The sequence below is a fragment of the Siphateles boraxobius genome, unplaced genomic scaffold (genome assembly GCF_051911475.1).
Source record: "Siphateles boraxobius isolate OS27281-9 unplaced genomic scaffold, OSU_SipBor_1 25, whole genome shotgun sequence".
NCBI lineage: Eukaryota > Metazoa > Chordata > Actinopteri > Cypriniformes > Leuciscidae > Siphateles > Siphateles boraxobius.
This window is the reverse complement of record NW_027508866.1, coordinates 8278298-8303724: the sequence shown is the minus strand read 5'-3', so window position 1 is coordinate 8303724 and position 25427 is coordinate 8278298. Positions and strand designations below refer to the sequence as shown.

General features: G+C 38.2%; 1 protein-coding gene across 2 annotated transcripts; it reads left to right on the top strand.

The window, feature by feature from the left end:
• Window positions 1-582: 582 nt before the first annotated feature.
• Window positions 583-12640, top strand: wnt11 (wingless-type MMTV integration site family, member 11). Of its 2 annotated transcripts, none has more exons than XM_077242362.1 (6): window positions 583-814; window positions 2210-2420; window positions 3708-3934; window positions 5197-5477; window positions 6520-6812; window positions 11382-12640. In XM_077242362.1, the coding sequence occupies exons 2-6, from the start codon at window positions 2338-2340 to the stop codon at window positions 11554-11556; spliced, it is 1059 nt and encodes a 352-aa protein (XP_077098477.1). In that variant the 5' UTR covers window positions 583-814; window positions 2210-2337; the 3' UTR covers window positions 11557-12640. The 2 variants fall into 2 exon arrangements, with proteins under 2 accessions (XP_077098477.1, XP_077098478.1); XM_077242363.1 differs by having other exon boundaries at window positions 605-814; window positions 2207-2420.
• The last annotated feature ends 12787 nt before the right edge of the window (window positions 12641-25427 follow it).

The window sequence follows — 25427 nt, the reverse complement described above, 5'->3', positions numbered from 1 at the left end:
TATTTAAAATCATGCCCTGACAAAATAACAAGATGTGATGATAAATCACACCTCTATACGCTTATTTCATATCCTGCACGGATGATGATGTCATCATGACCGTTTTTTTAGCCTTGTATGGAATTGCAAATCATTTTAATAAAGCACACTTACGAACAACTAAATGATATATAGGCTAGAGATAATAAATACATTTTTTTCCCCATCGAAATGTGTAAAGATATTTGGATAATTAAGAATAATTTGGAAACAGAAGAGGAAATTAAAATAAAATACAATAAAATATTTGCCTTCAATATCATATTTAATAAAATGTTGTGTCAGATTTTCATTGTTAAAGTCATCGTTTACACACATATTCATGAGGGACACAAAACGCACCTTTTTCGAGGAAAGAATGACCCACAATGCAAATAGCCTTGAAAAAAACAAAAACTAAAATTCCGTATCAAAAGTAGCGAGGTGTCTGAGTGTCACAGATCATATTTTCAACGTTTTCTTTGGCTTCGTAACCTTAACCACTTTGTTATGCTAATGGTCCCTGACATCAGCGCGAGATCAAAGTGGCGCGAGGGCTCATATAGACTCGACCTCCGTGTGCAGCGTCAGTCCAGCAGACTCCAGCGCGCGAGCAGCACAGCACAGCAAAATCAAGACACTTCTCTTTATCACTGGACTGTTGCATGATGCTTTCTCACTCGGACTTCACAAAAACGGATTAACTGCAGAAGTTTGGCTGGATTTAAATAAAACGCACTTTTGGATTAATTTGCACAATCGGCATTTTTTTGACGCCAGCCTCTGTCTGATAAAGGTGAGGATGAAAGTGCATTCCGTTTTATTGTGCACATTTTTTTTTTTACACTTGATATACAAAGATGTCGTAGTTTTTAAATATCCCTGGTGCAAATTAAAATCAATTGACAGGGCAATATTCTGCAATAGTGCATATATTGTAGACCACCCAAAGGGGTTATATCGTGTGATCTAATTACATTTTAAGTTTACTTCGGTTCCCCCCAGGTGAAAATACAGGAGATAAAAGATAAAGTGCAATATTTGCGAATGCACAGCCTAAAAGAGTAAAACAGCTGTTTTATTGCTTTTGCTTAGGCTATTTATTGCATAGCCTAGCCTACAATATAATCTTATCGCTCATATCTTTAAATAGGCGTTGTCTATATCATACATTTGTTTGTTTAATTATGTAGGCTGTATATGAGCTCTGAAAACTATTAAAATCAAACCACGTATAAGCGTAGCTATATCTGTCCTAATGGGATATAGATTAGGCTATAGATAATGCATGGGATGAAAACTACACTTCTTTAAGTCAAAACATTTTTTTAATAAAAAAAAAGCTAAACTGCTGCATTAAAATTGTTTGTAAATTCAAAGTTGTATCCAAGTTACAATCTCCACTTTGAAATCTGTTGTTGATAAAAGCACTAATAGCCTACATAAATGAAACCGTTTAAATTATTAGAGTAGAAATTATAGTGGCAAGTTCAACCGCAGAAAACATTTTAAGTGTAATATATATAACAAGTACTATAATTTGATACATTAGGTAAATCTGTAGCTGTAATAGCACTTTTAATGTATAGTTGTCTGGCTAGGTCTATAGCCAGGAGGGGGAAAAAACAACAACTCTGCTATCTGGACAATCACTGTCTGTATGTGAAAGCATCATGCCTGAGGCCAAACAGCATGTCCACTGGGAGGTAGTATCTGTTTATTGCCCTCCTGTTCCAGCAAATGGAATAATATGAAAACATTTGATAACATTCCAAAAATTGCCACACCTATATTTCCGAAATTTGCATGCAGAGTATTTGAAAACACTTTGCAATTTTAAAACACAAAAAATATTGTAACGTACTATTAAAAAATAAAGTTTTGCTTTAGAATAATTTATCTTTTGTAATTAGTATTTTCTTAACTGCTTCTCACAAGGAGATACAAAAACTAAAATGTAGGCTATTTAAAAAAAAAAAAATGTAAACCCGCACAACAAGAAAAAACGGTAATGCAATGGAATTGGCTAATATAATAACAATACAGCCATAAAATACAAAATTACTATTTGGAGTAATAGGATAGCGGTGTGTAAAGAAATTCTTCAAAGTATGTCAAGTGCACTTGCATAGCAACCATCAGATGTGTGTGATCGATGTAATCTGAATCTTTTTTTTTTTTTTTAAAGCAGGAGAGGGACAGAAAGAAGGAACAAGTGTCATGGCTTTTGGCTTTTAATTACAATTGTGTCAAGAAGCAGTGGGGTCAGTGAGCACCTGCATCATTGTCTTCTGATCGAGCTGGATCTTATTATACAGCATGAAGCGAACCTTCCCTTCACTCCTGCTCTGTCTTCTCACATTCCTGCTCCTGTCTCAGCAGTGCACAGGAATCAAATGGCTGTGAGTTGCTCCTTTCTCTCTATATATACTGAAACTGTTTCAAACGCATTCAAGAAGTTTTTTCAAGTTGATTTGTCAAAATATGTGTAACAAAAAATTGAACCTGGGAATCAACATTTTCTTGACAGTGGAATGGCTTTTAATTAGGAAAAAAATCTAAAAAGTCGCATCACAGAGTACTTTAAGTCAAAAGTAAATCCAGTTCAACACTTATTTCCAGGTAACTTGTAATTTCTGCAGAATTTTTTGTATTCGCATAATTGATAAATTGGAATGGAAAACATGACGGTGATGTGAAGAGGTCATTTCGCATGCACAGGAAACTGGTAGAGGTTTCCAAAGTCTTGATATTGCATGGCAAGAAATACAAAACAGATGCTGCCATAAACACCTGTGTTCCCTGGATAACAAAGACAGAGGGTGTATGTGTGTGAGTGCGGAGGTTAAGACAGCGGTCTGTCAGTCACAGCATATCATGGAACATAAAGTGGCGGCCCCTAATCTGAAACAGGCAAAGGTAGAGCGGGCATTGGTTGGTTCTCACGAATAGTAATACGTGTGTGTTTTAGTAAAATAGAACAGGAATCATTAAAACAACGCTTGTATTCAACAGGTTTCACTACAAAGTCTTACTGAAATGAATATTGTTTATCTTTAATGATTTTGGTCACAGAAGTTTTGCAATAATTTCTTGTAACTGAAAACTTTCAACCTATTAGATCATTTTCTAAGATTATATCTGTGACTTGTGTTTTATACTATGATTTAATCTTGCAAAAATTCTTCTAGTATTGTATGACAGCAGCTTTACCATGGTACATTCTCTAAAGTTTTAACAATGAACAAATCATCTTGCGGATAAACAACATATTTTTCCATTTGCAGTTGCTTTTTGTGGTTCTTTTCTTGCTTCCAAGTGATGCAGAAATAATCTTCTTCCATTTGGTCTAATCTTGATTGATTATCTCTGGGAATGGGTTGTTGTTTGCATGCCTTTGCGAGCGAAACACTGAACAATTTTAGCCCGCAGCTTAAATGCGTGCGAGAGCGATTTCGCAAACGTTGATGTTACTCTTAATATTTTAGAGTTGGCTTTAACCATGTTTATTTGAGTTTAAACTCAAGACTTGCCACAAATATTTTGATCACTTTTCACACCACCAAACATTTGAATCATGTTTAGCTTAAAATTTGATTAAACATCTTCACCTCAAAAGACATTTAAATGAACGAATAGAGTTTACAGACATCAAGTGTTCACTGAAACATGCGCCTTTCCTCATCCAGGGCACTATCACAGACCACACAACACATCAACAAGACCCAGCATTGCAAGACTTTGCCAGGCCTCGTCTCCTCTCAGGCTCAGCTCTGTAGGAGTAACCTGGAACTCATGCAAACCATCATCCAAGCAGCACGGGAGGTTAAAAAGGTCTGCCAAAAGACCTTCGGAGACATGCGCTGGAACTGTTCCTCTATTGATACTCAAAAATTCCTCCCGGACCTGGAACGAGGTGAGTTACAGAAGAAAATCATGTCCAAAGAGGATTATTTCCAAGTCAAGCCTATTTTGTGTGAACCGTTTCTGAAATCTATGCACAGATGTTCTGTTTAGACACAGTAAGCCCTAAATATCCGAAAGGGTCACTGTCCGTCTATTGCCAGTTCCTTCAAGGCAACTTAAGTGACCACACACCTCTCTTTATACCCGAGTGTGGTTTCCATTCAGGCATTAATAGGTCTGAGGAACCCATCTAATTGTTGAGGGAAAACTTTATGAGGGCAATGGTTTAAAAAGCAGCCTACGGTGATCCTTAAACTCTCTCGCTCCGGGTAACGAAGACTATGCCAGTTAAATGCTGCAATTGGGCCTAAGTGCCTCGCTGCATGATAAAAGAAATTGTACCCCTGCTCTCCCGGAAATCTCCGACCCATGGAATTCTTGCACATCGCTCTTCTTTCTTTTGCTCCGTTTGATGTGAGGCTTCTCGGAGGAGCAGCGTTTACTGTGAGGACTAACAATAGGATCCATTCTATTCAATGAGAGATGCTATTGAGTGAGTTAGTCAGTAATGGACAGATAATTGCCTTTTTTTGTTGTTGCTAGTTTCACAGTCTTTTAAATCCTACACTTTTACCCTGTTTCTGACCCCTGTAGCACAGATGTGATTTTTTTTAGCTGTCAACAAATTAAAGAAATATGAAATCAATTAAATAAAATAGTCAAGAATGAGATATCGTGTTGTCCACTTATTTCAATTTCATTGCTTTTCCATGGATTAATGTTGTGGCGTCACGTCTTGAATTTCCACATTGTGCTGACACATGCATGCTTCGCTTTGACGGATGGTTTAATCATCCTCCCTATTTGCTTATTAAGAGCTTTTAGCATGATCCAAATGCCGGAGATGGTCAAACTAAATCTGGTTGACGTTCTAGAGTACTGCCCTCCTTCCCCATAGACCGTTCGCATTTGTCAAGAGTTAAAGCGCTCCTGCTTCTCATAAGTGCACCGCTAAGGAGATGGTCTTTGATGTACCTTGTACGGGGTCAAGCTGAGCCTCTCCAGTTTCTACACCTATTATCTTGTCATGACATATGTGCACTGTGAGAACAGTTCAGTAATCTCCGCCATTATCCTTTCATACTGCATTCTGACGGCTTTCTCATGTTGCTTTGCTTTTCTATAAGGGAAAAAAGTCAGTGATAAGGATTCAGAATTCATGTTTTTTTATACTAGCAAATAATTTTAATCTGGCTTTTTTTTCTTTTTAAGGAACGAGGGAATCTGCATTTGTATACGCCCTCTCTGCAGCCGCTATAAGTCACACTATAGCACGGGCGTGCACCTCCGGAGACCTGAGGTTGTGCTCGTGTGGTCCGATTCCAGGTGAAATACCAGAGCCTGGGTACAGGTGGGGCGGCTGTGCTGATAACCTGCATTATGGTATCCTTATGGGCTCCAAGTTTTCTGATGCACCGATGAAGTTTAAGAAGAAGTCTGGCACTCATGCCAACAAGCTGATGCATCTTCACAATAGCGAAGTGGGCAGACAGGTAAGCGGTACCTCACAGAAATCACATGGAATCAATTATTCACCATGAAAGACACAAGCCTTAAAGGGTTAGTTGTCCCAAAAATGAAAATTCTGTCATTAATTACTCTCCCTCATGTCGTTCCAAACCCTTAAGACTTTCATTCATCTTCGGTACTCAAATGTGGATTTAAAAAAAAAAAATTTTTAAGAGATAAACTAATCCATATGAATTGAGTGGTTTAGTCCAAATTTCGATCAGTTTATATAAACAGATTTAATTTTTTTTTATTCAGATATAAACATTGATCAGCGAACATAAACAGAATCTCAAATCTCAACAAACCTCATTGGTTCTTGCTGAAGCTCAAACGTGCTGCGTAACACAAGAATGAACCTCATTGGTTCTCACACGTCAAGCGAACGTGCTTGAGCCTCCGTTTACCACAACTGATGTGTGAGTTTATGAATGTTTAAATGTGAATAAAAGCCTAAATTCATTTGAATTTTTGGGTAGACTAACCCTTTAAGGTGCGTTCCCATGTATTGTTGCTTGGCAAACTTTCACGGGACATTACAACAAGAATTTACATGAGAGTTTTGCATAAGGGCGAAAGGTTTCCACGAGATTTCGCTAGTGTTTGAGTTGGTGACACTAGACACTTATTTGCTGCATTGGTCGACAGAAAGCTGCTTGGTTTGACAGTCACTTCCGTGAGCTGTTCTTATTAAATCCTACACTATTGACGATCTACTTTTTTGGCTTCGAAATTTCACTGAAATACTGCCATGTGACCACACCCTTAACCTGACAGGCAATCGGTCAAGGAATCTGATTCGAATTATAAACTTGATTCAAACCAAGTTCTTAAACTTGGGGTTTGAAATGGGGTTTTTGGTATTAGTTTGAGTATGGTCTGTTTTCAAAGTAGATTTTTTTCTTTATTTGGGACACAATGTGTACATGATGGCAAATTCACGAGTATGTTGCATTCTGTGTAGATTGTCATAATGTAATTTTACTATTGACTTCATCTGAATCCATCCCAAACCCCCCTACGCAGGCTTTGCGAGACGCTCTGGTCATGAAGTGCAAATGCCACGGTGTTTCTGGATCCTGCTCCATTCGGACCTGTTGGAGAGGCTTACAGGACCTGAAAGACATCGCAATGGATCTGAAGACCAAGTACTTGTCAGCCACTAAGGTGGTCCATCGGCCTATGGGCACACGCAAGCAACTCGTCCCCAAAGACATCGACATCAGGCCAGTCCGAGAGAACGAGCTGGTTTATCTTCAGAGTTCACCAGACTTTTGCATGAGGAATGACAAGATGGGCTCTTTTGGTACTCAGGACAGGTGAGACTAACTAATTAACAGATTACATACTTCAGTGCTCATACAAGTGCTCATGTGCTATTTGGTAGCTCAGAGTCAAATTTATAAATGCCCCGCCAATATTTTCACAGGCCCTAAAGCAAAAAGTATATTTCTAATATCATATAACTTGAGATTTTTTAAAAATCTTTAATATTATATTACATAAAATAAAATGCTGATTTGTTGCTGATAAGAAATGCAAAATTTTAAAACTATTTTAACTTAAATTAGGTTGTTTATAAACACAATGCTCATGTCATTAGATGGGATGCAGCCTTTTAGCGTGTCACTTCATAAGGTTTATTTTGTCCCTCTTTTACTGTCTCTTCTCTTCCTTCTGGTGGCACCATTTTGTTGTTAAAAAAGCCCTGATAAAGCATAGAGGATCAGTCTGTGTGTGCACACACGTGTCTTTGACATGTCTCCAAAGTGACTGTGTCCTCTTTACCGTTATCAGAGTCAGTCTGTGAGTAATGCAGCTATTCACAGAGCTAAGAGCTCCCAGCTGATACCAGCACTGCACACACAGATTAGCACGACAATGAATTCTTCCTGCTTATTTCCTATTGCTTTATCAGTGGAGACTCAGGTATAGATTTAGGTAAGAATGGAGTAACCTCAGCTTCCTTGCTTTTGTTATGTTTGCATCTAAATGTGCTCTGTAATGTTGTTTTTGGATAAGATACATGGAATTATTGGATCATATTACATGATTTTTCTGCAACTGTGTGCAATTCACAGTCTTAAAGTCACCATGAAATTGACAATTCTTATTTTTAATTTCATGTGCCCTCATAATTTATATTAAAAATAACTCCCCCTTTCTCTTCTCTGATGATGTACTGGTGCGAGGGCAGGAAATCCTGTCACTCACATGACATCACAGCAATTGCAAACCACAAACATCCAACCATCCAATCAATTCCTGATTGACAAAATCAAGCCCTGCCCTAAATTGTTTCTTGTTTGAGAAGCTGTTTTTCTTTGATATACATCACAATAGGGAAGAAAAGACTATCGCCAAAAACACCACCAAAAATGGCGGCAACAAAAGTAAAAGACACTGGGCAAGTGTTTTTGCACCCTTAAAGGTACAAACCCATTTGTAGGGGCTAAACAACTAAACAACTAAATCTTTTCACGAGTCCGTTAGCGAAGGGAACATGCGATGGTCACTTCAAGGAAGTAATTGAATCGTTCATGGTAATGTCCTCACGATTCATTTTAAATCTGGATATGGAGGGTGAGTTAGAGTTAACGTATGAACAGACTAATTCAAGTTGTTTTCTTGTGATATATTACACACATTTCCGTCATGCATTTGATATGTTTAAAAAAGTTTCATAGGTAAGAAATGTGTTTAATGCTTAACAGATTGGGAACACACACACATATAAAGCATATTTGAAAAATGTCATTATAAATGTGCATTTATCATATTAACAGCAATAATAAGATATTCCTGTTGTTAGCTAGCTTTGTCGTGGTAACATTCCATGTGAAGCTAATGAGGAAATGACTTGGTCTTTCATTGCTCCCTTTCCCAAGTGCGATCCAGACGGCTTCATGACAGAAGTGCCCTACTGCCTACACGTCAAGGGCTCTGCCCTTCGGAGTGAGTAGGGCATAGGGATGCTCACTTCCGATTGGAGTTTGCCCACTAATATATAGTATTAATAATTATATATAGTAATAATACAAGTATTTTACTTATTTTTTCTATAGTGTTTTGCGTGATTTGAGCTACAGAATAAATATTTATAATGTTTCTAACATAACATTTTAACATTAAATAATGTTTGCATAATAATATCTGCCTAGATGTCACCAAGATGCCCACTGAGTACATTTGTCATAGATTCTTCGGTCTCGGTTATATCACAATGTCTTTGAACGTGGCTCATCCGGTCAGAATTTAGAGTTGGAACTTTATGTTTTATAATTCTTAAACTTAATATTTTCAGTTGAACATTGTAACCGTTTAGGCTTTACATATAGGTATTATAAGTCAGTGCACAAATAACCTAGAGACATGCTGTATGTCAGGTGCACTCAACACACAGTATGCATCCTCAGCCTTAGTCCTGATAAGACCACTCACATGCGCTCTCTGTTCATATATTTAGTGCTTTGCACTTGGTCACAAGACACTGGTGTGTTTTGTAATCATTAGAGAATGTCAACAGGGAACTGTGTGTGTCACATATGTTGCTTCCATGGTGGTCTCTGGTATGTAGAGGGTTCAGCTCCTCTGTTGAACCCATCACCCTATACCTGTCTCTAAAACATGTGACTACAACATCTCCTGTCCTCACATTTAATTGATTTGATTTGCTGTCAGTTCTATCAATTGCTGTCAATTAGCATAATACCATAAAACCTGTGTAGAACAAGACCAGGTCATATTCCACACCAAAATCAGCACTATAAAAATTTATAATAAAATTTTATTTTGATTTTTTATTTGATTTTGGGGGTGAAATGTGAGATTCACCCATGAAGTCAGGAAGCAGTCAGGAAGCTGCTATCATTGCACATCCTCTCTTTGTGATTTTGAAGGTCTTAAGATAATGAGCCGTAAGTGTTACCCTAACTAGACCTGCAGAGTTGGGTTCTCTAATCTTGATTTGGCGATGAGAGATGGGTAGAGACCAAATGACAAGCGTATCTCATCTGTCTCATCTATAGTTACATTGCTCTCCGGGTTCCCCCGTGCTGCTTTGTGGGCCACAAGACTGTGATTAATGAAATTGGCACATTAGAAGTTCAAACAGAACAAAATCCCAAAGGCTTAGAGATGATCAGTATCGCTAAAGAAACAATCTGTGAGCGCTGTTTAAAAGATGTGTTTTAAAATGTGTTTTCACTTGGAGGTCAAATTGAAAGTTCTGCTCACAGCTGTTAAATTGTGAAACTGATGGTAAAACCAGATCACTTTAAGAACATAAGCAGTTTAGGAGGAAAGTGTACTAAATTTAGGCTTTTTTCCCCCTACTCTTCATAAATTATAAACTTTTTGACTTTTGACTCCACGTTGGTGCAGGTCAGCATTTGAATATATGCTACTCATCGAGTCCTAAAGCATATTTGCCTGCTTTTCAGCATTGACCTGGGAGAGACTTTTACTTTAGTTTTAAATAACAGCATTCTTCACTTCTCTCTCCTTCTCATAGTCGCCATGCTCTCTGTCTGTCTCTCAGCACCCTGACCATTAACACCACACAATTATAAAACAATGCACTTACACGGAGAGGGCTACACACAGGCCGACCCCTAGTGTATAGTGTGTGATTTATGACAGGGCTATTCATTGCTCAGATGCTTCAGGCTTCAGTACACGAGGGCGTCTGCAAGATCCACTCCTGCTAGATTTAAATGTAAGAGAAGAAAATGTTCCCTGGGTACGAATCAACTGGGTCTTAAACGAGCTATAAGAAGTTTTAGTGCTGTTGGTTTAATATGTGGCTCAGCTAAATGTTTACCTTGGTTTGAAAAGACGCTTATATTTAGTAATGGCTCTTATGGTCACAGAGAGATGTTTGGTCATCTATTTGGGTAAATGTATTTTTGAAGTCTTGTTCCTGGATGGGGTAGGAGTTACTTGTCCAACAACTGACTAGTCAGTTAGTACATTTATCTCATTTTGTGTGTGTGTGTGTGTGTGCGTGTGTGTGTGTGTGTGTGTGTGTGTGTGTGTGTGTGTGTGTGTGTGTGTGTGTGTTTTCCCGTTCATTATTAAAAAGTTTGATTTATTTTTAATCAGTGAGACAAATTGGCTGTTTTATATTTTACAAATGTAAAAAAAGATAATGATAGATAAATATAGAAAATAGTTCTGAAAATATTTATATAATTTATCATTCATTCAATATTAAAATGTCTGGATAAAAATGGTTTAAAATAATAAATAAAATAAACTGTGAAAATAGAAAGATTTTTTAAATAAAAATGTATATTCCTTAATATTTAAGTGTGTTGATAAAAAAATAGTCACATAATACATGTTTTAGTACATATATAATGAACTTTATATGTTTTTAAAAATACTTTTTATGAAAAACTGTAATAAAAAGTACTATTTAATCAGAAATAGCAGGATTTCCAGCAGTATTTGCACCTGCCCACACTGCCAAAATAACCAAAACCTGGTTCAATGACCATGGTATTCCTGTGTAATTACTGTGTGATTTCATGTAATATTCTAATTTTCTGGGATTTTGATTTTGTGGCTTTCATAAGCTGAAGGCCATAATCATCAAAATTATAACAAATAAAGTCTTGAAATATCTCACTTTTTATGTAATGAGTCTATATAATATATTAGTTTCACCTGTTAAGTTGAATTCTTGAAATTAATTAAATTTTTGATGATATTCTAATTATATGACCAGCACCTGTATACTATACTCGTATAACTAGTTGTCGTCAACCCATTACTTAGTCTAGTTTATTTTTTAATTTGCATAGCCTTAGTTTTTATAATGTTTCAGAGTTGAATGGTTGGTACAGTCTGTACTATAAAGTTGTTTTTGTCTGTTTGTTCTGCAGGCAGTGCAATAAGACCTCCAGCGGCAGTGACAGCTGTGATCTGATGTGCTGTGGCAGAGGCTACAACCCTTATTCAGAGAGAGTGGTGGAGCGCTGCCACTGCAAATACCACTGGTGCTGCTACGTCACGTGCAAAAAGTGCGAGAGGACTGTGGAGAAATATGTGTGCAAATGAGTCTGCTATCCATCTCTGCGGTCTGCTCCGATAATTGTGCTGACCCCCATCACATGTACCTATTCTCAGCTAAACTAATCTAAAGGAGATCTGGAATGCGCTCTACTCATTTTAACAGAACTGGACTGAATTCTCATTCGAATTCCCAGACATTGTGGTTGAACAAGCTGAAAATGTCAAGACTTGATTCTCTTCTAGATATATTCAGCCTGGGTGTGGAGCATAACCTCTGTCTACCTGACATACTCGGCCACAGATAACCAAAGCATGTTACCAACGAGGCTTACTTTTGTCTTATGCTTTTCCAGCTTGTAGCCTATGCTTTTGGGAAGACATGGTTTATTTTTGGCTATATGAACTTTTATTAAGAAATATCAACTTTATTTTTTTACTGCACAAATGAACATGTTTTTTTTTGTTGTTAAAAACACCCAACTCACCGTCCTCAAGAGGATTTTTCCTCTTTTTTTAAACATAAAAGCATATGCTCTTTTATCCAGATTTTAAGTCTATTTTCTTACACAGTACATGGTCCCTTTTTTAAAAGGTACATTTTCCCTATTTTTGACATGGCATTGATTTTTAAGCACTCTTCTTAGAACCATTGGAATTGCTTGACGTTCTAGAGGATTCCACATTCCAAGTTCTAAGGGATACAGGCCTCAAAACTCAGATGGTACTTTACTTTCACCAGTTAGGACTGTTAAAGAGACTGACGAGATAAAGAAAGTGCTGAACACGCAAAGGGAATTTCAAATGCGGCTCTTGGATGAGGAACATTGCAATGGCTGCCATCTGTTGGTTGGTTACTTCAATTCTAGAGAAAGAATACCTGTATTTATTCCACGTATATCAGCAAGGACATTGGACTATATGTGTTGTGCCTTGTTATATTTTTACCCAACATAAAAAAATGCTGACATTCAAATGCCAAACCTCTCTGAGCATGTGAACAGAGTATGTGGGTCACCCATTACGGCCTTCGTGAACCACTTATCTGTGGATGTAGATACTGTCATTTTTGTATGCTGAATTTAAAAAAAAGAAATATTTATAAACTAATTAAAATTCTTTACCATTTAAACCTCTAAGACTCCCTTTTTTCTTTTCATTCACAAGGACTTTCGTGACATGTTGAGCAAGATTGACTGCAAAAACAAAACCACACTGGCTAATTATTTCTTGACCGGTATATCCAAAGTTTTAACATAGTTGTCATTAATTTAAGTTCCTTGTCTTGAGCAAATAACAGTTTAGCACAATTACACATGACATTTCTATTAATCATCTCACACTTGTTATTGTTCCGATTAAAGGGCACACAAGAACTGGTCTCTCAAACTCAAAAACCCTGGGGAAGTGTTTGTTTGGACATCGTAGCCCAATAAATAGCAACGTAGCAAACTAGCACTAGCAAAACCTCGGTGCTTGGCACAATGTGCTCAACTCTTTCCAGCGTTTAATTGTCCATTACTCAGGGGCCTGAATGACTGTTGTTTTATTCAGGTTTTACAACAACAGAGAAGATGAGATGGACTGAAACCTTACATGAAAACAGTCCAGGCTCAATTCCTTATCATTTTCAAATTGCTTCTCCTGGTATGACCAGAACAGATTTTCAAGGGGTTAGCATTAAGACAAGCCTCTTTGCTTTAGCTCTGTTTTAACACTTTGAGGTCATGAGCACCACCGGGCAAGCACATGTTCTTCACATGTTGACTGACATTGTAAGTTTGTAAGAGAGCAAACTCGGCCAGGAAAGCAGACAGCGCAACGCAACACCAGACAGGGAGGCCGGTAAGATTTTGGAGGTTTTACAGTGTTTCGTTTGTTTGCGGTAGTCAAGAAATCAGTGTGCGGGTGATTAGCACGTATTTTGAGAGGATTTTAATGATGAAAGTGCACAGTTCGTATACAGAAAAGTTCTGCCTTGTTAGCTGGCCAAGCTGTTGTCATGGACTCATATAGGTTTTTCATGCTGAGACACTTCTTGGGCCAAGAACAACATTAGTGTTTTTATCCATGCCGAGGAAAATCCTGTAACAGAAAATCATTTGTTAAGTGGGACCGCTGAGAAGGAAGCAACATGCCCGTACATCACATTTCAAGTCGATTACGACCCTAAAACACACTTGCAGATAGTAGCAGCAAGCTCATTACTTCCTGTTTTCCCTATCAGCGTTGAACCAGACTTTCAACACAGATAAGTGTTTTCAAGTGATGAGTCTATGCTACAGGGTCTACATTTCTTCTTGTAAATTTAACTAAAACAACCTCAGACAATTTACAAGACAGTCTGACCGTGGCCATGATGGATAGAGGCCAAGGGGCAAATTTGCCCAGGAAATTTTTCAAAGGAAATCCTAGGGTTTTTAATGACCACAGAGAGTCAGGACCTCAGTTTAATGTCTCATCCGAAGGACGGTGCTCTTTGACAGTATAGTGTCCCCATCACTCTACTGGGGCGTTAGGACCCACACAGACCACAGGGTGAGCACACCCCTGCTGGCCTCACTAACACCTCTTCCAGCAGCAACCTGGTTTTCTCAGGAGGTTTCCCATCCAGGTACTGACAAGGCTCAACCCTGCTTAGCTTCAGTGGGCAACCAGTCTTGGGCTACAGGGTGATATGGATGTGGAAGATAAAGATCCAAAGATATCAGACTTTCAAGTCTTTCCAATTAAAACTAACTCACTCAGAAACATGCACCTTACTGCTATGAAGCGCATGACAAATAAAAACAATCGGCTCAAAATATCAAATGTGTTTTATATCCTCAGACTGGATGGATTCATAATTTGAAGTGAAGAAAAATGTCTTTGCCATTATACACTACATGATTTTCTGTAAAAATGTCAACTCCGACTGCCCAATATCTGCAGAGTGGATCTAATTTCTGCAACTAGCATTGACTACTCCAGACTGCAAATCAGGGTGACAATTTGGGCAAAAGTTGTGTTAGTGTAATTCCAGTCTTGAGATGGTCTCTTCCTGTCTAAATGGGAAATTCTTCACCAGAATAAGCAACACACAGACTTTATCTTCCTCTATAAGTTCATATGCCAAATCAAAATGACATACTGGGTTAGCATGAACAAAGTCAGTCATGGGGTTGAGCTGGCATTAGTTGTCTATGTATAAGTCTAAGTTTGGGCCTGTTTGCGGGGGCAGGTAGGGAAAAGAGAGGAAATAGCCATCTTATGCAGGTGGGAGGGGTACTTCAGCGCCCACAGCTAGTTCTGTCGACAGACTCAAGGACGCCTCTGTCAGTTGTGTGCCCTATCCTGGCAGCTGGAGGTGGGGGTTTGGGGTGTTAGTCACCCCTGCCCTCTCTCTGTCAGAGAGGCTTGAGCTATCACCAACACCAGGGACTCTCAAATGATGAGTGAGAAGACGCATGACCGGGTACCCTGTTAAAAGAGGACAGCAAACACAAAGATCTTGGAGGTCCAGCCGTCCTTTTCTCACGCACTCTCTCAGCCAATAGCCATACCTGTCACACACACCTTTAAAGAAGTGTGAAGGTCATCATGTCATGAGGGGGAAGTATGGCCAACTAATCATAATGGGACAGGTATAATGGGAACAAAACTGAAATAGAAATTTAGAAATAGAAAAGCACATGCAAATAATGAACTTTTGTGAACTGCAGTGACCCGTTACTCTGCGTAAACATTTGATGTGAATATACGTCGCATTGTACAGTAGCCTATTGCTATAGGAGAGGAAGAATTTTCTAAACTCTTAAATCATCTAAATTGACAACATGTATGTTAGACCCTATACCAACTAAGCTACTGAAAGAGATGCTTCCAGAGGTCATAGATCCTCTTCTTAATATCATTAATTCATCTTCGTCATTAGGACACCAAAAACTTTTAAGCTGGCTATGATTAAACCCCTTGTTAAAAAAACGCAACTTGATCCTACAGAATTAGTCAATTACAGGCCGATCTCGAATCTACCCTTTCTGTCTAAGATACTAGAAAAGGCAGTATCTTCACAACTATGTTCCTTTTTTAGAAAGAAATGTTATCTGCGAGGATTTTCAATCAGGATTTAGACCATACCAGAGTACTGAGACAGCTCTCATCAGAGTCACAAATGATTTGCTCCTATCATCCGATCGTGGTTGTATCTCTATACTCAATCTTAGTGCTGCATTTAACACTATTGACCACAAAATTCTTTTAAATAGACTCGAAAATTATGATTAAATTAAAATGTATATATTATATACATTTTGAAATACTGCTGATTACTTACAAAGCACTAAATGGTTTAGCTCCCCAGTACTTGAGCGAGCTCTTAACGCATTATAGTCCTTCACGTCTATTGCGATCTCAAAACTACGGCCAGTTGATAATACCTAGAATATCAAAATCGTCTGCTGGCGGTAAATCCTTTTCCTATTTAGCACCAAAACTTTGGAACAATCTTCCTAAGATTGTCTGGGAAGCAGACACACTCTGTCAGTTCAAATCTAGACTAAAAACACATCTCTTTGGCCTAGCAAACGCATAACACATTATAGACTTCTATAATTCAATGTTAGGCTGCATAGTTTAGATCAGCTGGAACCGGGAACACTTCCCATAAATCCTGATGTACTTGTTACATCATAAGAAGGATGGCGTCTACACTAATATTAGTCTCTCTGTTTATCCCAAGGTTTACCGTAGTCCGCCAGATCCAGGCGTATCCAGATCTGATGAAGGACCAGCGCCTGGACACGACGACAACGCAGTCCTGAAGTGTCACTAGCCTCGCCCCTGGGAAGGCCTCTTTCTCTTTACCTCTGTACAGATAAAACATTTTCGAGATAATTCCGGTTCGCGTGGCTACGCAGACACGACAAAAATTTCTGTATTATAAATAAGGCCAGACAAGTAGTTTGTCGAGCGTTGATTTGAGAAGGACTACAAGACTTTACACATATATATTCAAACGTGCATACCTATCGACTGAAGACTTGACGCGCTGCATTTTTGCGGGTTTGCGTTTTTGAGGTTTGCGCAGAGATAACGGATAATCATTTGCACCTTTGAACCTATTTCAGGGAGTGCGTTCTCGAGACACCAGGCACTGTTTTATGCGGATGGGTGCCCAGAGCGCGTTAAGGGTTTTTCTGTTAGAACGGTGTCGTGTTAGCGGCCCCTAAGTTAATAACTAATGATCTTCGCAACAGAAGTGAATCTATCAAAGCAAACTTTAGCTGGACAATGACTTTATCCTAGAGCTGTGGTAAAGCCTAAACAATCTGTTACGGTAATTTATATTATCACTGTAAAGCTGCTTTGAAACAATCCATACTATTAAAAGCGCTTTATAAATGAAGGTGACTTGACTTGACTTGAGATGGAGGCGCCAGGAGTGCAACTGATAGAATGCAAGATACTACGATATTACTTCAAAAGCAGATTGTGAGACATTTTAATCATCCACGGTCAAAAATTGTGATATCGCACACCCCTAGTAGGACCTATATTAAACTTTGCGTGCATATGCCAAAATATGCTAAAACACTCAATGCAACCACATAGCAACGAGATTTTTCAACCTAATATAGATTAAATACTTTTACAAATATCAACTTTTACAGTATCAGCAAATTCAGACTTGTGCTGATAGTTTTAGACAATAACATTGGCTGATACTGATATTGTCATATATTAATATATTGTACATCCAAACCAAAATGGTTTTAATTTATAAGGGTGTATGCTTGGCTAAAACCACAATTTTATCTAATTTATATCATATTTTATTACTTGTGCAAGAGGATGTACTGTGCACTGTATGCCTAAATATGGATGCACCTTCTTCTAAAAATAACATCACCAAAATAAATATATTTGATTTGGCTTGAATAGCATTGCTTCGCTCCAGCAGATTAGATTTAATTCAATTCAGGAGTTTAGGAATGTTATTACTCCAGTTTTGACCTAATCACCTTGAAAATGGGATAGCCAAGATACATTTATATATTTTATATTAATTATGTCTTGTAATTGGTTTCCTGCTATGCACAAGCTGATATTTAAGACTATTTTGGCTTTATGAATAATTTGTAATTCAATTACTATTAACTGTTCATATCTAAACTCTGCATTCAAATTAGAAAGGTACAGAAACATTTTGTAATTTAAAAATGTTTGAGCTGTTGATCAAAAAATGTGTAAGATTTTAGTTAGTCAGTAAAAATTCTGTCAGTTCAACTAGTTTCTCTTTAAAAGCAAGTCCCTGTGAGAGATTTCCCATCTTTAGATGTTTGCACTAACCCCAGCATCATGTCCTGTGTGGATACTCTGAGGATTGACCTCATTTTGACCCCTGTAAAAGCAGGATTAGGCAGGGATGGAAGCATAATGCATGCAGCTCAAACTCACAGGGAGATTTCTCCAATCGCTGTGTCCTGACTCAAAGCCAAGCTGAAACGGAAGCGGGACTATGAGCTAATGTGAGGCGAATGGCTCCAAAGGCCGGGACCCCCTTTGTTACGGCAGCTAATGTCTCCTTAACAGCAGAATCCTTTTGGTGGTCTGAAAAAGGCTGATTGTTCCATCATACAGAGGAACTAATTATTGTTAAAGGCAAGTTGCCGCATCTTGCTCTCAGATTGCTTCACACTCGAAATGATCCGTGTCACGGAAAAAGAAAGGGAGAAGTTTAATGGCTTGATAGAGAACAGAAAGAGCAGTTTAATGGAGAGGAGCCAGAATCTGTTGGGTTAATGTCAGTAGAGACCATAAACCCCCGGTCGGCCTTTTGTGTGTGGCGTGAGGCTAGATACTTATTGTCAGTGGGGGGGAAACAAAGAATTTGACTGGAATTGTAAAGGTATTGAGATGTACTGACCCGTACTGTAAATGGACTTTTGTGAAGCTGCTCTCTCCCCAGCCTCCAACACTTTTGTAAATAGTGGGAGCAGTGTGCTCAGTTAAATTCTGTTTTGTCATCATTGTGACCCTCAGGCTGTTCAGGACAGGCTTCAGGCATGTTGCCATGGAGAAGGTTGATGCAAGCATTCCCATCCTTCCCTATTCTCTCTGCTAAAGGGGCTGGGGCATTAAAAGTGGCCATGGATTTGCAACCGGGAACAACCAGGCTGAAGAATCCTAGATCACTGAACGAGTCTGAGAATGTATTTCCATTCTAGAAGTTCTGTTGTAGTCTGCACCTCTCAAATGAGTCTGTTGAAAGCAGTGATTTGTTGGTTTGTTGAATTTAGTTATACATTTACAGGGTTCTTTCATGACAACATTTTTGTTGGAAATGGTTTTGAGTTAAACACATTAGTTAACTATGCAAAGAATTTTAATGTTACAACGTGAGGATAAATATAGTCCCTTTAAAAACTCTCTCTCCCTACACACACACACACACACACACATATATACAGCGCGTGACTACCGTGTTCTTGTTGCCTCTTCTTGCGTTGGAATGGTTTAAAATCGTGTGAATGTGTAAATTGATTAGACAAAAAATTTTGCAAATGATAAACCTTAAAGGGTTAGTTCACCCAAAAATGAAAATGATGTCATTAATGACTCACCCTCATGTCGTTCCAAGCCCGTAAGACCTCCGTTCATCTTCAGAACACAGTTTAAGATATTTTAGATTCAGTCCTAGAGCTTTTAGTCCCTCCATTGAAAATCTATGTATGGTATACTGTCCTTGTCCAGAAAGGCAATAAAGACATCATCAAAGTAGTCCACGTGACCTCAGTGGGTTAGTTAGAATTTTTTGAAGCATCGGAAATACATTTTGTTCCAAAAATAACAAAAACGACGACTTTATTCAGCATTGTATTCTCTCCAAGTTCTGTTGGGGATCCGCGTTCACGAGGCCAGTGACGCTGCTGACGTAAGACGCTGCTGACGTGTTATCTGGTGCGTCCGTGTATTCGGGTTCAAATAAATATGTCTGGTTAAAAAAAATGCAAGTCTTCCCCTGTGTCGAAATCCTTAGACATGTTTGCAAAGATTGTTTTGTTTACAGCGTGCGTCTCCCTCAGACTGTAAACGAAGCTCGGGCGCACCAGATAACACGTCAGCTCGTCTTACGTCAGCGGACTCATGAAAGCGGATTGACAACAGAACCGGAAGAGAATACAATGCTGAATAAAGTCGTCATTTTTGTTATTTTTGGAACAAAATGTATTTTCGATGCTTCAAAAAATTCTAACTAACCCACTGGGGTCACATGGACTAATTTGATGATGTCTTTATTGCCTTTCTGGACAAGGACAGTATACCATACATAGATTTTCAATGGAGGGACAAAAAGCTCTCGGACTGAATCTAAAATATCTTAAACTGTGTTCTGAAGATGAACGGAGGTCTTACGGGCTTTGAACGACATAAGGGTGAGTCATTAATGACATCATTTTCATTTTTGGGTGAACTAACCCTTTAATGATAAACTCTATAATGGTTCAGCTTTGCAAATCCGCTATAATCCAATGCTGAATTGTGGGGCCTGGTCCGTACGGATCACAGATCAACAACGATCCGCTACACCTCTAATATATACACTACTGTGTAAAAGTCATGTCAGTATTTTCACCCCCCAAAAAATGGTTTTAAACCAGTTCTTAATATCTTTTGCTGTAGTGTTAGTACGAAATATCAGTTTACATTTGCAAACATTCATTTTGCCATTAATTGTAATAATCCAATGACATTTTTGTATGCACATCGAGTCTGACAATAGCCGGTGCTCCACACGAAGATCTGATCTCACCATAATCGAGTCTTTCTGTGATTACATGGAAAAAAAGAGATAAAACCTCCTCTAAAGCTACAGTACTTGTGTAAAAATGCTGTTAAGTGAGGATGCTTTCAAAAATAATGTCTTAAATAGCTTTTATTTATCAATTAACTTCTATTAACTAAGTCAAATTAATATTTGGTGTGACCACCCTTTGTGTTTAAAACAGCTTTTGTCCAGTTTTAAGGGTAGTCTTTCAGGTAGCTTTGGAGGAAGATTTCTTGAAGCGTCTTAAAGACGTTATCACCGTTCTTCTTGTCTGTCCCGTTTTTTTCTGTTTCTTCATGTAATCTCAATGATGGTGAGATCAGATATCCGTGTGGAGCACACCGGCTGTTGTCAGACAAAAACCTCAGTGGATTATTACAATTAATGGCAAAAGGAATGTTAACTGATATTTCCTACTGACACACTATAGAAAAATATATAAATAACTTGCTTAAAACCCTTTTTGTGGGGTGAAAAATACTAACGTGTCTAAGACTTTTGCACAGTACTGTATAAATTACAAAATATTATAAAATAAAATAAAAAATATGGCTTTGATAAATTCAGCCCAGAAACAAAGTGTTAAAGTTTCAATTAATTAACTATTGGCAGTTGTATCCCAGCCCAATAGCTCCTAAATAGGATAACACTGACCTAAGGAGACTAAGGTATACAGTAATGGAATTATGTTTCTACAGTATAAAATCTGGAGTTAAGCACTTTGGGAAAAGTCAACACGAGTCTCTGTAATTGCTGCAAATCTGAACGGCCGAGGAGGGAGAGAAAGGTTTCACTAAATAATGGAGTCAACAAACACCAGCACAATCACTGTGAGGGGTATTAGTATCTGAGACTGGTGAAAGGGGAGGCGACCCTGGGAGTGTTTTTAAATGGGCACTGTTTGACTGGGGCCTCTGCCAACCCCATCTAGGGTTCCATATGTGTGCCTTTATTAGAATGGGATTGAACTTAATCACGTTTGGCTTATGTTGCACCCTGTGATTGCCGAGAGTAATTTTCAAGGCCAGCTGCTCATACAGACTCCCCACATTTCCCTATGTCCTCTGCTCTCAAACAGGCTTCAAACCAATAAATTATTTTGCTTATCATGTTATGGCCGCTGTCAACTATGAACACACATACTTAACACACTGTTGCTAGCCAACATAAACTAGTCTGGTCTATCGCTCCAGAGCCAATGTGGTGGCCACGGTTTGGCCAGGGCAGAGATCAGCGTCGATAATCCGACGAAATGGATGAACTAGTGCTTGAATCTGACCTCAGCTGAGAGTGAGTGCGGTCAGCTGTACATATTCTCATGTCAACGCAGCGTGTGATGGATTTGTGCTGTTTTCTTTAATCTAATATACAGCCAGGCGTGCTCTGATAATCTGGCAGAAGAGGGCTCTTGTAAATGTGCCATATTAAATTCCTCAGCCGTTCACTCTAATAGCATTTTGTTCCCATCTCCCAATTTCCGAAGGATGAGTTTGGTTTCAAATAACTTGGCTGGAGTGCAAAGTCCAGTTTGATTCTTGTTACTAAATAGTAAATACTAAACTATCACAGCCTCTAATTTAGTAATAAAAAAACGGCTTAGATTTGCAACAAATTTGCACACTCATTAATTTACAAAACCGTTTGTTTTTCAGAACGAACAATGCATTTGAAGCTAATTAAAATAAAGTAAGGCCTAGTCACATGGGTCATTTAATTCACATGTATTTCATTGTGCCATCACCATCTGACAGAAATACAAGTCTTTGGGTCACAGACATTACCTTGTAAACTTAATATGGTATAATTATAAGTGTAAAACGTTCAGCGATGCACCTGCAAATGGAGAAACCATAAAAATTAGATTTTAATTCCAGTACAGGAAGTACGGCAGCCTCTGACATCCGAATGACACTGTAAATAAATAATGCGGCCTTGGAATCTCGATCCATTTTTAACGTTTTTGTAAGGCAAGGAAAACATCAGATTCCATTTGATTAGGGCGAAATTAAAACATACACACATGTACGTTTGCATCAATCTATCTCCTGCCACTGAAAGCACAAGTAATTGTTAATTGCTTCCATATATTTCAGCATGGATGAGGTAATTCCATGTATTTAGACCTGACTGAGAGCAAATGGCAGCAGTCAAACTCATTACAACTGATTATGAGTGCTTACAGGAGAGTATTGGCCGAAGTGCTTGAGAACGGTCTGATTGTGGCTCGTCCCATCAGGAATCAGGGTTGATTCTTCTCCCCTAGCAAAAAACATTTTGACATATCATTAAACAGTCATATACTTATTTTTCTTATTATAATTAAGTGACACGCCATGCACCCCCCACTCATCTATCACGGTAAATTATATTTTAGGTGAAGGTTCCCTGCGTGTGCTTTGATTTATACATTAGTGGATCCATCGTTCTTCTGTTCATTTGAGCAGAGCTGGGTTTTGACAGGGCGAGCAGTCTATCACATCTCGGGCAGCTGATCCCATTCATAGGCTGCATATATCATACCCAGACCTGACAGAAACCTGATTTACAGTCTTATATTATAGCACAGTAATGTGTTAAACCTCCACCTGGGCTGCTAAAACAACTCTGTGGGTAAATCTGGAGGGAGAACTAACTCTAGACTCAGAGCTGTGAACTGGCACTTAATAAGCACAGATTGTAGCCCATTAAACCCCTGAGAGGACTGAACTGTATCAGTTGAATATGAGAAGGAAGACCATCTAATGTTCTGAGAAAACCCTCACAAATCCTTTGACTTCACCTCGATTTCACCCTACGGCTCACCCAAACATTCCTGTCTTCTGCTTGGACTGTAATAATCATTATTTGCATTCCAGTTCAGTCTCCATCTATATTTGGAGACACTGTAAGAGGTTGATGGTAAAGTCTTTTTTGTAAGGACTCAGCTGAGTGTTTGGAAATGAAACCCAAACACACTGTTCAGCATGAAAGAAAGCACTTACTTTGGCTCCTCAATTTACACTACCAGTTAAAAGTCTATACACACATCATTTTTTATTAGTGAATTTTTTTTTCCATTTAAGAAAAATCCAAAAAATAAAAAAAATGTGTGAGCACAAAAAATTCAGCTCACACTCAACTAAAAACCTTCAAAATGTATTATATAACTATAAATATAGAATAATTATAAAATATATAGAATACAAGTAAAGTCATCAAAACTATTAAATAACAAACAGAAGTATGGGAATTATGGTACATTGTCAAAAAATTAAATTATTTTAAAATTTTGCCAAAAAAAAATATATACAGCTTAGCCAAATTCATGAAACGCATCCTGGGATACATATAAACAGTATTGAATGAGTTTGAATGTATGTTGTGCGCCTATTCTAAACTTAGATATTATGCTAAACTGGAATGAATGAATGACATGTTTATTTGGCTGGATATGAATAAAGATGTTAGCAGTTGGGCTTTCAGAACAATGACATCTCAACCCAGGACAGAAGATAAATGAAAACCAGTTGGCCATTTGAAGAACCCAACATCATGTGTAATTTTGAAGTATTAATCTTTATTTTCACCAGGATAACACAGCTGTAACTGATGACAAATATGGTGATCAATCTTAATTTCACTTGGGATTGTGTGGCAGAGAAGGGGGGGGGGGGGGGGGGGATATCCATCTTGCTCTAGCTTGGGCATAGTAAAGAGATGAAAGAATGTCAGAGAAACAGAGCAGCTGTTCTGAACGTTTGAGAGAGAGAGAGAGAGAGAGAGAGAGAGAGAGAGAGAGAGAGAGAGAGAGAATCAGATCTTTGTTGCAGGTTGAGAGCATCATGTCTACAGCATTAACCAATGATTGAAGCTCATCTCTGGCATGGAAGCCATTAAGGTCTAGTCTTTCCTTATAACAGCCTGGGCTTCATTTCCTAAAACCATCTTAATAGTAGAATTGCCACCGTTGGTCTCGACAATCAACTCAGGCTTACGATGCTTTCGGAAACGCAAACCGGCTCATTGTATGAAATGGGGGCCTTTTCAGTGTAATAGTATTGTTTATACTTGATTAAACATTCTATTAGACATATAAGTAGCCTATTAAAGGAATAGTTTACCCAAAATTTAAAATGTGCTGTTCATGTGATCACCCTCAGGCCATCAAAGATTTAGGTGTCTTTTTTCATCAGTAGAACAGTAAAGAACATTTTTAGCTGAACCATGGTCCTTGGTGAATCATATAATGCAAGTCAACGGACACTGTCAATTTGAGAGAGGAAAAAAAACGTAGGCAAAACAAAATTAATATCCGTGGCTCCTGGTGATTCATTGAGGTCTTATGGAGCAAAATGATCGATCTGTGCAAGAAAATTTACATTATTTACATTACAACATTATTACCTGTAATCCACAGCCTCAGCAAACGTTCCTGATGTTAATGGCAGTCTGGAGCGCGAGCTTCCTCACACGTGAGCTGACGCTGTGTTTGCTTACAACAGAGTGGGAAGACGCGGGTGCAGTATTGTTCTTTCAAGTGATACATACTTATGCTTATCCTGGATGCCGCAATCTAAGTTATATAAAAATAATAAGATTACGTTCGCTGGCGCGATCTCAATCGGAAAGATTGACTTTTCACAAATTCCCAACGTTTATGAGCTCCTACAGTATGCGACTGGAAGCTTGCGCTGCAGAGGCTGTGTATTACAGGTAGTAGGCCTAATAATGTTGAAAATAATTTTCAGTTTCTTGCACAGATCATCCATTTCGCTTCATAAAACCTCAATGAATTGTCAAGAGCCACAGGTATTAATTTGGTTTTGCCCATATATATTTTTTGACTCTAAAATTGACGGTAGCCATTGACTTGCAATCACCAAGGACCAGATAAGTAGCCTAATTGTGTCTCAAGGTATTCAATGTCAACATTTCTACTAATATAATATAATATAATATAATATAATATAATATAATATAATATAATGTAATATAATATAAAAATAAAGTTTTTGTTTGTTGTTCTGGACGTATGTACAGTATGAACTATGAAGGCTATAAATTTCACCTGTTTTGTAGAATGACCCAGCTGCCTTTTTCCTTCATTATGTTTTCCATCAGCTTTGTCAGT